Genomic DNA, 12,781 nt, shown 5'->3' with positions numbered 1-12,781 from the left:
TCCAGAACTGGACACAATACTACAGATATGCACTACTCCACAATATGCAAAAGTTGTGGGATTTTCTTGCTACTCATTGAACATAAGGGAATGAAAGGATGTTCCCTGCAGGAAACCATTTCAAAACCTGACAAAATACCAGTTCCTACCTCGTAACTTCATACAAATCCTGCTCCCATCGCTCATGAAAGCCACTCAAGATAAATGGAATAGTGCCATTTCCCTCAAGAGTCTTTATAACCAGCTTCCTTCATGTAGGGTTTAAGGAAAAGCTTTGGAGGGGAAGAGAAACGCTCATCTTGTACAAAACACTACTCAGGAAACACAGGTCGCTATGACCACCCAAATCAAATGGCTTTCCATATCTTAATCAAGCTCTCTGTCCTGAGAAGTCTGTCCTAGACATAGGACCTAGTGTGTGTTACTATTCAATGATCACACAGATACCCGATGACAACGCTGCTGCTGAGGAACAGACAAACGTTTAGAATGCAAAGAACAGTCTGTAAATAGCAAACACTCTGCCTGAGGTCAGGTAAGGTACAAAGCCATAAGGAGATCTCCTTTTATTGGGCTCTGACTGCAATGCTGCCTTCTTTCCCTCCCTGGTGCCTACCTAAGAGTGCTTTTCACGGAGACCTTCAAGTTGTTGTGCCTCTCTGTGTGTATCTCCTGTTAGGGTTTCCCTCCCCTCTAGAAGAAATACATCGGCATCAACCTATTGAATGTTGTTAACAGTACAAACATATCCTTGATGATTTGCACTTAACATGTAAGGCATTTCTAAGGTGCTCTGTGTCACGAATCCATCAGACTCGGTTACCTCAGATGACTAACCGAAGCAAACCAGCAGGCTGATGATAGAGAAATATAGTGTTTTAAGGACTGGGACGTGGTGGAGCCAGCAATAGTCCTGAAAAACAGGTAAGCTGAGTGACCTTATTCTCCAAGAGGTTGAAATCTGGCCAGAAAGACACAGACTACTGCTAGAGTAGCACAGAAGTCAAAAAAAAAACCAAAACCAAAGAGGCCTAAATATGGGATTCTGCTTGCTGAGAAATTTCAGGTTCAGCTCCTGACTGATAACTTTGTTTTCTCTCTGCATACTCGGAGCCCAAGTTGAGCCCAAACCATTACCTCCATGGCTTCAGACTTGGTAGAAACAGCAATCCTTGGGCTTTCGCACTAGGATTCCATCTGCCTCGGTGCAGGGAGGCAAAAAGGGCCCTCCAACAAGCACAACCCCCATTCTGTAGCTCCTCAGGGCTGTGTCTCATGAAAGCCCACCAGCAAGTTTCCAGTTAAATCCTACCTATATAGATCAATGGCTTTTTTCTTCCTTTGTTAAGCTGTTTTATTTTCATTTTTCTGTTGTTTTGTTTTGTTGTTTGTTTTTTTTTTAAACAAAGACTTTGCACAAAACTTTATCTATTCAAGAAATGTAGAGCCAGTTCAAAACTTCCAAACACACACCCAGGAAATGATAGTCTACCAGGACTGGGACTGCTTCTTTATTTAGAGGAGATTGAGCATATTACCAGTCACTGTGTTTAGAGGATGGGACTAAGCACACATCTCCCTTAGCTGTTCTAGGCAAACTCTCAAGAGCAAGCTCCCAGATCAGTGCATGCGGAGGCCAGAGGATGTTTAGATTGAGAACTTCTCAACCTGATGGATCTGTGCCTCCCAAATCCAATCTACAGCACATGGTAGAGGCACACTCCTACCTCTCAAACTCAATGCTTGCCTCCATCAAGCATGAGACGGAGAGAACCGCATCTCTTTGGACTCAGGACCTCATTCAGATTTTCCCCTTAAAATTCACCACTTTTACTCCAAGAATATTTCCCTCGGCTTCCCCCTCTGCACATCTAAATCACAGTTTACAGTATCCTCCTGTTTTCCTGTACTGTGTTTCACTTCTCTCTGCTCAGCTTTACAGGTTTGACACATAACAGGTTGAATAACAGAAATGAAATATTTTCTTCTTGTGTTTCCAGTCACCTCAGTCATTTCTCAAGTTTCACTCTATCAACTGACTTTTCATCTCTAGAGTCCATCCTATTTGCACCAGTGCTGCCCTCACTCCTGGTAACAAAAAGAAATACAGGGAGAGCAGGAAATCTGATATAAGACGTGGAATAATGGGACAAAGAATATAAAGTTTTTACTCAGTCACTGCATGCAGGGGAGCACATGACTGGAGGGGAAAGCGTCAAGCTGACTGGTGGGTAAGACTGGGCAAATGCACAAATAAAAATGACTGCACAAGTAACCCTATCTCGGACAGCATGAAATCACCTTGCTGCCAGAACCAAAAAAAAATTGAAGTCAAGCCTTTTGCTGACACTTTGCTTAGGTACAATCAATCCTACAGCCATCTCCACCCCAGGAAAGTAGCAAATCTGGAATTGCCTTCAGAAAGCATCATCAAGCCATAGTGAAGCATAGCTTGGAGGTCAACATTCATCATTATCCTGCCTTTCAAGATTCACTGAGCTCACAAAGTGTTACATACATATGAATTTTAACACCCATATTAAGAAACCAAAATACTCGAGGATCATAATTATAATGGTCTCAGCAGGACTAGTAGAGTCCTCGTGTCTGGAGGAAAAATTAGAACAGACACTACTACTGCTTCACCATGATTAATGAGAACACAGACAGTAACGGTGAAAATGATGGATGTTTTCAAATCCATCTTACTTAAATTATTATTTAAAATTAGTCTAAGGAAACATCAGCAGTATATAACTCAGACTTCTGGTAAGAGGCTCCATCTAAACGCTCCATCTATAAACAACCATGAGGGTATTGGTTATCAAATGCTCTAAGTGAGTAGTTTTTATTCATATTAACCACGGCTATAAGTCCAAGTAAGGAAAGAAAGATGAATTAATGGAAGAAATATTTGCAGCATCTACTTGATTTTTGTGACAATACCTCTCACTAATACTCATAAAGATGGCTTTCTCCAGTAGAGTTTTGTAAAGAATAAAGTATATAACTGGGGGGGGAGGCGGGCGGTGTTAATAACTGAGAGGACACAATGATAAGCCAAAATGAGCTAATGAGTCTGTTCTCATAACCATAATGCAAACCATTTGATAACATCTTCTTCCATTTCCATTGCTTCATCATCACTCATTGCATTATGTCTAAACATAGACTATAAGCTCTCCATAATTCTGTTTGTAAAGCATTACGCATATTTACGGAGCTATCTAAATAATCTTAAATTAAGTTACAAGACCAGCCAAAGACTGGGAGAGAGCCAAGTCATACCCTCGTACACAGAGGGCTGCCAGAAGAGCAAGGATAAGCTAGACTGCCCAAAAGACACTAAAGCCGTCTTTGACACACATCTGGTTTAGAAGACAAGAATCAAGAATTCAGGGATAGAGTTTGGACCAATATCTGGTAAATTCAAAGAACTCACAGTAATTAGTACATCGCCATCAGACATACCAAAGAAAGGGTCATGTGAGTACCAAGCCATCTTCACTACTCCAAACTGTGGCAGTAACAGGTGTGCCTGCAAATCCCCCCAGAAATCCTCTCCAAAGTATGTGAAGAGGCTGAACAAAAGACATGCTGATTTTGACAGTATCCTGTTGTTATGGGGTTTGTCAAGGGACACCATTGAATGCCACATCCAAAATCAGCTGTGCAGCAAAAATACTGTGAGTGTGACTCATGGGGTGGTGTTTTGGGAAGCAAGCACGGAGATGTGCTGTGAAAAAAACCCACATGTTACTATGAAAAAAAAAAACACTATTCAAATATGATTTTAAAGCAGTTTTTTTTATTAGTGGCAGAACAGATCCTGCACTTCATCAAAAAAGTCTTTGTATTCAAATGAAGGACTGAAAAACCTAAATCTTTTCATGTCATGCTGAGGATGGAAACAAAGAATTCGCAACCCAAACTAACTGCTTCGCAACACAAAATACCATTTGTATGCGCAAAATTGAAGAATATTAAAAGCTGAAGGCATTAAACTTGTGCCTCAAGAAAGGACTTAACCTTAAAAGGACAGAACATTAAAGCTGTTTTGGGAAACTAGTGAACAGCATTTGCAGCTATACAGCATTAAGAGTTTGGCAGGGAACCATGTTTAAAGGATGGCTTACTGCTTAAAAATATTTTTCTTTAAAAGAACAATTTAAGAAATGAATTTGAAGATGGACAAATACACCTAAACACACAAGTTATACATAACCTGTGGTTTTGCCATATTTGCTCAAAAGATATGGGTGAGAAACTTCCGTTCCTCTTAAGTGTCATCCAGCCAAAATGCTTTCACGTCTACCAGATGGCTCTGGTAAAAGGAGCAAAAAGAATTTTATAAGCATCCACGCATTTGCATTGTACCAAATAAAACTGAGAATTTGCTCATTGGGTTAGTTGAACTAAAACAGTGACGTTTGCCTCACAACTTATCAGCAGTCACTCTCAGAAGAGGGATGCTGTAGTAGATGGACATGAGGTTTGAGCAAACTTAGTAACTCCTACAAGTCACAGAATCATAGAATAGTTTGGGTTGGAAGGGACCTTAAAGATCATCCAGTTCCAACCCCTCTGCCATGGGCAGGGACACCTCCCACTGGATCAGGTGCCCAAGGCCCATCCAACCTGGCCTGGAACACCTCCAGGGATGGGGCAGCCACAGCTTCCCTGGGCAACCTGGGCCAGTGTCATGCCAGACGAATATGCACTTCCTTTAAAAAGAAAACACATTTATAAAATATGCTTAATTTGACGTGTGAAGACTTAGAGAGCTTGGAAAGACTAAGAAACAAAATGCAAATAGCTGACATTTTGTCGACGCAGAGCACTGACAACACTGATCTGTTAAAATATTTTCAAAAACCTGATGGCTCCCTAGAACAGCAGGATATCCACCGCTCTCATGTTCCACCAGGAAAACAAAATCTTTCCACAACACATACTGTGACAAATCAGACGTGCTAAACTGCAGATGCTACACTTACTTTGTTCAGAGGAATGAAAAATACCATTTTCTATTACACTATGCATTGCTTCTGCAGAGAGGCCCTTGTGCTTTATCAACATTTATAAGCTTGTCCTCACAATGCCCTAATAAGGTAGTGAGTCATGACCATATTCTCCTTGTTTTACAGTCATTTCCCATTTCCATAACACCATTCTTTCTGTTAAGTCCCTAATTTTATACAGAAACCACCGGTATTGCCTCAAAGCCAAAGAACTATATTTAGCGGAGGTTTATTCCAACAGATCTCAGTGTAAGGTTAACAGCTTTCACCCTCTTTCTTTATATAGGGAGGCACACAAATCTAGTCAGAGATTTTCCACGCAAAAGTAGTCCACACAATTTTTCAACAACCATATTTAGCAAACATCTTTAGCCTCTTTTTTTGAAACAGTTTTTCCCATGAAATAAAGTTTTCATCTCTGTATGCATTGGAAAAAGGAAATAAATATTAGGTTTTTAAACTGTACCTTCCATGACATACACCAGGGAACCCACATCTCCCTCCTTGATGATGCAGCTGTCTTTGCCATACTCCACGGGATACATACAATCCACAATCTCCTGGATCTGAGACAGTTCCAGATTCTTCATGAAATCATTGTCAAGAATTGCCTCCTTTATTAGCTCCTTGGACCTGCAGCAAGAAAAGGCAACATTTACCCACCTGTCCATCAGCCAAGATCATTAACAGCATCTAACCTTTAGCACAACCACACAGTGTCCCAAGGGGTGGAAAAAACACCACATTTTCCCTAAAAATCTGATAATGTCCACGTGCAGGAAAGTAAAAAAAAAACCAAAAAATAAATGCAGAAATGTTAACTATTATTTTTTGTAACTAAGTTTTAGATACATAAAAGATTTAAGTAAAAATAAATTTCATGTGATTGTAAGATTCTCTTTTAGCCATGTTTCACATCTAAAATAGCACCAAAGCACAACACAGCTACTTGAAATATCTTCCATATACAAAACTGAAAGGAAACACAAACAGCAAACTAAAGAATTTATGACTTAGTTTATTATATTTTCTATTAAATTAAATAAACTGGAGGGCACAAAAGTTCAAAACCACACTGATTCTCTGTGTGTTAATCAAACACCAAAGGCCATTACATTCACTAGAGAAAGCACCACTCTTACAGAAATAATCATAGAAGCATGGAATGGTTGGCGTTGGAAGGGACTTTAAAGACCATCCAGTTTCACAGCCCTGCCATGGGCAGGGACATCTCCCACTGGATCAGGTGCCCAAGGACCATCCAACCCGGCCTGGAACACCTCCAGGGATGGGGCAGCCACAGCTTCCCTGGGCAACCTGGGACAGGGCCTCACCGCCCTCGTGGTGAAGAAATTCCTCCTTACGTCTAGACTAAATCTGCCCCTCTCCAGTTTATACACATTGCCCCTCATCCTGTCACTCCAAGCCTTTGTAAACAGCCCCTCCCCAGCTTTCCTGTAGCCCCTTCAGGTACTGGAAAGGTCACCCTAAGGTCTCCTTGGAGCCTTCTCTTCTCCAGGCTGAACAAACCCAACTCTCTCAGCCTGTCCTCGTACAGAAGGTGCTTCAGCCCTCTGACCATCTTTGTAGCCTCCTCTGGACCCGTTCCAACACCTCCATCTCCTTCTTATGTTGAGGATTCCAGAACCGGACACAATACTCCAGATGAGGTCTCACAAGAGAGGAACAGAGGGGCAGAATCCCCTCCCTCGCCCTGCTGGCCACGCTGCTTTGGATGCAGTCCTGCACACAGTTGGCCGTCTGGGCTGCGAGCACACATAACACCACCATTAAATCATCTTTTTGATGACTAAATGAAAAATTCCAAAGTTATATTAGGTGCATTACACGTGCAGTTTAGGTTTCCCATGCGATGGGTCTGGAAGTCCGGAGTTCTTAGTAGGCACTTTACAAGGTTGAGCAAGGGAGGAGTTGTTTCTGAAGACACAGACTTCAGATCTCTCAGAGTTTGAGCATTCTCTGGGAGACTCCCAAAACAGGCACGCAACACAACCTGCTCTCTCAAGAATTGCCGCTGCCAGCATCATGTTATGACAAAAAAATACACAACACAATCACTGACATATTTTTCCTGATTTTCCTGAGACTCTTTCAATTCCTACAACTGCTCCACCCCAGGGTGAGTCACGCGCAGGTGAACCCTCCAACCTTCCCTTCAGACTGTCAAGTTCAACTGCATCCATCTGCTGATGCAGTAAAACCACCACGTTCTGACATTTTGCAACAAAACTCCTAAAGCAATTTGTGCAAATGAACAATTGGGGTGGCTCAATCTGGACCCAGACCCAAGCGGAAGCCCCTACAACACCTCCAGGCTGGACACAAGCCCCTTGGCGCTTCATTTCTCACGTTGCAGTTTCACTTTTGCGGGCTTAACTATTGGCTTTATGTTAAGCCCAGACTGACGACAGCTATTTTTGCATTCAAAAGTCTTATCTTTTTGAAATAAGAATATGAAACATGGTTTTCAAAGAAAGGTACGTTATGGTTCGTGTCTCCTTGAAAAAGAGGCAAATTGGAACTTCAGAAGTGCAAAACCAACCAGATAGCCTTGGAGATATTATGCCTGTGTTCTAGTCCTTTTAAAGCATACCTCAAGGTTATACGCAGTACAGATTCAATTCATTAATGTTTAAGATTCTTTCAATGCTTTTGATAGTTTTGACGTTATTTCAACAAATACGCTGCTTTACACGAGAGCCCATCAGTGCTGACCCAGCTGAAGTGCAGGACAGGAAGCAGACTGGACTGTTCAAGCACTCTCTGCAAGACAACACAGACTCGGACTGCTACAAAACCCTTTCAATTTTAAGAAATTCGATTTGACTTCACATACCGTCACTCCAATTCCTTGTGCACGCAAATAAAAATCACCAGAAAAACCTACATCTGTGCTGCTTCTTGCTTTCAGTAACACAAGAAGCTGGTAATTTGTAAGGCTAACCAGTTAACGGATGATAGATAACCCACTTTCCTTATTCCTTCCTCCCGTCCTAGAGGAAGACCACCCTCTCTACGCTCTGCCTCGACTCAGTATTGCTCTTTTGGTCTTGGTCACCCCCACACGTCCCACAAATCCTCCTCACAAAGGCACTAATTATTAGCATTAATCAAACCGCCTGCCAAAGAAGAAAGCATTATAAAAGCTTTCCCATTAGTCATACCAACTAGCATTACCATTTCAGCCATTTATTTCATTCCAAGGCTCAAAATAAGGCTTTCTCCTTGATAAAGTCTGCCTCTCAAGTGGAGTGAGAATATCCACAGGAGAAAGGGCGGAATTCAGACATGGTTTAAGTCAGATCTCCCCTGCTAATTTAGAGGCCCTCAGCTAAAAATGATGCTTTTCTTGTTGGAATCAAGTACAGTTAAGGATTTGAAAAGGATCCGGTAAACTTGGTCTAAACAACAGCAAAAGATCTGCACGGGGGCTAAGAAAATCCACTAGAAGTCTGTTTTGAGGAGAAGCAGCAAAACATACACAGCATGAACAAACTTAGGGAATTTCTGAGCTTAATAATATTATTACAGCCTAAGAGTACATCCAAACCAAGTGATTCACAGTGTCTGCCCTTCAACAAAGAAAGACCAGAGAAATTAAAGCTCAGATGCCCACCAAGTCATTCAAAGCCTTTTAATGACAATATGAAATACATTAGGAGGAAAAACACGCCAGCCGGGACATCAATAACACAGTTTCATCTCTGCCAGATCTAATCATCTTAAAATTAAATATCTCCATAGAATAGCCTGGATAATAACTCAAGTCACACTTGAATGTAACCAAAATAGATATCATTATTTAAGGATAATTAGTTAAAATGAGACTTCAAACACAAAGAGCAGAACATGAGAGAAAAGCACCTCCAGCTGCCCATAAACAGCGCTGGCTGTAGGAACGAGAACCCCAGGACCCAACTGCATATTTATCAATGTATTCACACCAGACTAAACCATGCTTCGCAGTTTGTACGCTACAAATCTTTTCATCAGGAGATATTCCACCCGTCTTTAAAAACATAAAAAGCTTAGTTTGACATATTTGAAAATCAGTTGATACTAAAAATACATTGTCATAGCTACAATAAGAGTTATTCTATTGTTCCCTGCAAGAGAATACTCATCACTTTAATAATTCAAAAAAATTATTCATGAAATGTAGATTACCATTCCCACACACTTGCACATGCCAGGCCTTCAGCAACTTCTACATTATATTATGCAGTTTTCTTTCAATAAAATTCACAGGTGCAATTTCAGGTAAATAGATTTTTGTTTTCTTTAACATTGATTTTTACATGAACTGAAACTCAAAGCCTATAAATTAACTGGTAGATCACAATTATTCATTAACAAATGCTTTTCTGAACCACACCATTCCTTAATCATTATCGATATTTTACAACAGCATCTATTCCAGACACATTTGTGAATACAAAATCTACTAATAATACAAAAAAAAGCTATTTAAAATGGTTGAAAACACACTCCTTCTATTGCAAGTAAGTGGTTTAAACAGGATACAGCTGTTTCATTACCTCTTATTTTCAAATAGTATTTATTCTGTATTTTCTGATTCCTGTTTCTATTAGAAACAATCTGCAAACAAACTCTACTAGAATATTCGTAAAGGAAGAGAACTACTTCCAAATGGCCCCATTTTAAGAAGGGGACATTTCTATGAATATTCACTGAGCACAGAATGGAATGGTCCCTGATGCAGAGGGAGAGAAAGCAGTTGTTGTCATCTTTACTCTCCAGAGGTAGGAACCTGGCACTAAGCCATCACTATTTTTCTGAAAGATTGACAGTGAAATGCGACACAGACTTGATGAACAGGTTGAAAAAAAAAAGTGCACGGTCCCTTACGATACATCCTTTCCCAAATCAGTTCAAATCCACACAGTAATTAATAAGGCAGCAACAGGAATAAGCTAATTGCATTTTAATTTGCAGAAGTCATGCAAAAATCACCTTAAAAAGTTTGCTAAAAATATGCTTAAATGCATCGACCAGGGATGCCTGGTCGAAACGCCTCTCAGAACAAAGCCAAAGCACACGTGCGAGTTCATACGCCCCCTAATCCCAATTCCTTCTAATTCCTACTGGGGGCTGGGTTGTCCCCCAGCCCAAACAGAGCCAGCCACCAACCCCCAAACACGACAGCTTGGGAGCCACAAAATGCCTGGACAACATTCAGCCACGTTTTCTGCCTCAGCAGCCAAGGGCTCTGCACAGACGCCGTGTTTCAGCCGTGCTGGAAAAGGCTTGTTTAAAGGTTTGCCCTGCTGCAGTGGCCCCAAAATGCAGAATTTGGCTGACCATCTTGCTCAAAGCCTTGCTGCTAACATCCACTGGCTACTCAAACGAGCATGAAGGCAGGAGATAAAAAGTTTGGTTTGTAGCACATGTGAAAAAACAACCTGAGATGTTATGCAGCCCTAGAAAAGAAGAGAGTTAATGCTAGAGTGGTTTGCAATGCACATACTAAAATACCAAAGCCTGTTGTTACCCTGACAGTAATTCACATTGTCCAAAGAGCAGAATGAATAGTCACCTCAGGCTCTGTGCCCACAGCAAGAAAAAACACGTTCTCTATGCTACAGTTCTTTCCAGCGTATACAATAAAGACTGGAACAAAAAGTTTATCTTTATCCCAAACGTTCCTATTTCAACATTGGAAGAGTTGTTTGCTGAGTTCAAGGAAAGGAAGAATTTAAGCGCAGATGGGAACTCTACTGCCGTACACATCTAGGGATGCTTACAGAAAGGCAAAGTGCTGGTTGACAGCCACTGCGTTGGTGCTGGTATTGCATCAGTTTGCAAGGGAGATTGCAGGAATCCGAGGTTCAAAGGTGGCAGCAGGAGCTGCACAGGCCTCATTCCCCTCCTCCTGGTAATCTACTGCTATAAGAGATGACTAAACAGAGGTGGAACAAGAAGAATAAACGAAGCAGACTGGAATTTTACAGCATTCAAAACCATGTCACATCACTGTGTACTAAAGCATTTCAAACCACCAGCAAGAACAATGAAAAGCAATGTACTATACAGGCTGGAAGATGTCTCAAAAAAAAAGGGAAAGAAAAAGTACATTTCGTATTAATAGTCAAGTAGAAGAACACAGGATGCAAGACCTCTTCTTTATCTGTTCCCCTCTCCAAACGTTAAATAAAACTTTTCAATATGGACTTCTATACCAACACTAATAGGGGAGAATAAGTATTTTTCTCTAGAGCCTCCTGCATCAAGAGTCTGCCAAGTACTACTAATGACCCCAAGCCCTGTATTTAGGAGGAAAATATCTACAGGAATCTGACCAAGCAGAGACAGAGCTCACTGCCAGGGCTGGAGTTTAAAGTAGTAGAAATGCAGCTCTCTGGGAGATGAGAACTCCTCCCTCATCAGTATGATAAACCTTGCTCAAAGCTACTACTACCTTTTTTAGTGCTGTTTCCACACAGCTGTAAAAAGCCCAATGAAATACACGCATACATCCTTTACATCTATCCACCAACTAAACCTATCAATGATATTTGTAGAAACTCATGCACAAACACTACTTTTTTTGGGAGCTTCCATATCCCTCCACAAGGAATTAAGCTGACTTAAGCAGGTAAGAAAAATGGAAAAAAATGCACAGCCTCTGACCCAGAATATGATGAGCAAATCAAGAGCCCAGACAACCCTTTGCAACAGCCATCTGTTTAAAATCCACACCGCAAAATGTTTTGGAGTGTTTACTTCTACAAAATGTGACTATGGGGGAAAAAAAAAAAAAAAAAAAAAAAAGTCATGGAATCATAGAATATTTTGGGTTGGAAGAGACCTTAAAGATCACCCAGTTCCAACCCCCTGCCATGGGCAGGGACACCTCCCACTGGATCAGGTGCCCAAGGACCATCCAACCTGGCCTGGAACACCTCCAGGGATGGGGCAGCCACAGCTTCCCTGAGCAACCTGGGCCAGGGCCTCACCACCCTCAGTGCAAAAAAATTCTTCCTAATGTCCAGTCTAAATCTGCCCCTCTCCAGCTTATACACATTGCCCCTCATCCTATCCCCACAGGCCTTTGTAAACAGCCCCTCCCCAGCTTTCCTGTAGCCCCTTCAGGTACTGGAAGGTCACTTTAAGGTCTCCTTGGAGTCTTCTCTTCTCCAGGCTGAACAAACCCAACTCTCTCAGCCTGTCCTCGTATGGGAGGTGCTCCAGCCCTCCAATCATCTTTGTTGCCTCCTCTGGACCCGTTCCAACACCTCCATCTCCTTCTTATGTTGAGGATTCCAGAAATGGACACAATACTCCAGATGAGGTCTCACAAGAGAGGAACAGAGGAGCAGAATACCCTGCCTCACCCTGCTGGCCACGCTACTTTGGATGCAGCCCAGGACTCATGTTGAGCTTCTCACTGACCAGCATCCCAAGTCCTTCTCTGCGGGGCTGCTCTCAATCACATCATCCCCCATTGTGTACTGAAAACAGGGATTGCCCCGACCCAGGTGTAGGACCTTACACTTGGCCTTGCTGAACCTCATGAGGTTCTCACAGCCCACTTCTCCAGCCTGTCCAGGTCCCTCTGGATGACATCCCATCCTTCTGGTGTGGCAACTGCCCCACTCAGCTTGGTGTCATCTGCAAACTTGCTGAGAGTGCCCTCAATCTCGCTGTCAATATCATTGATAAAGATATTAAATAGCACTGGTCCCAGTACGGACCCCTGAGGGACACCACTTGTCACA

The 12,781-nt window shown here is 41.9% G+C and overlaps 1 protein-coding gene across 3 annotated transcripts in view; it reads right to left on the bottom strand.

Moving 5' to 3' along the window:
* PRKG1 (protein kinase cGMP-dependent 1) overlaps positions 1-12,781 on the bottom strand; it is a 529,543-nt gene that overhangs the window by 454,109 nt on the left and 62,653 nt on the right. For all 3 annotated transcript variants that reach the window (XM_054071966.1, XM_054071965.1, XM_054071967.1), the window contains exon 2: positions 5,488-5,654. In XM_054071966.1, coding sequence (XP_053927941.1) covers positions 5,488-5,654 — 167 coding nt within the window. The remainder of the gene's footprint in view (positions 1-5,487; positions 5,655-12,781) is intronic.

Source organism: Cuculus canorus, chromosome 7 (genome assembly GCF_017976375.1).
Source record: "Cuculus canorus isolate bCucCan1 chromosome 7, bCucCan1.pri, whole genome shotgun sequence".
Lineage (NCBI taxonomy): Eukaryota > Metazoa > Chordata > Aves > Cuculiformes > Cuculidae > Cuculus > Cuculus canorus.
The sequence above is the reverse complement of the archived record's forward strand: the minus strand, read 5'-3'. Positions and strand labels throughout refer to the sequence as shown.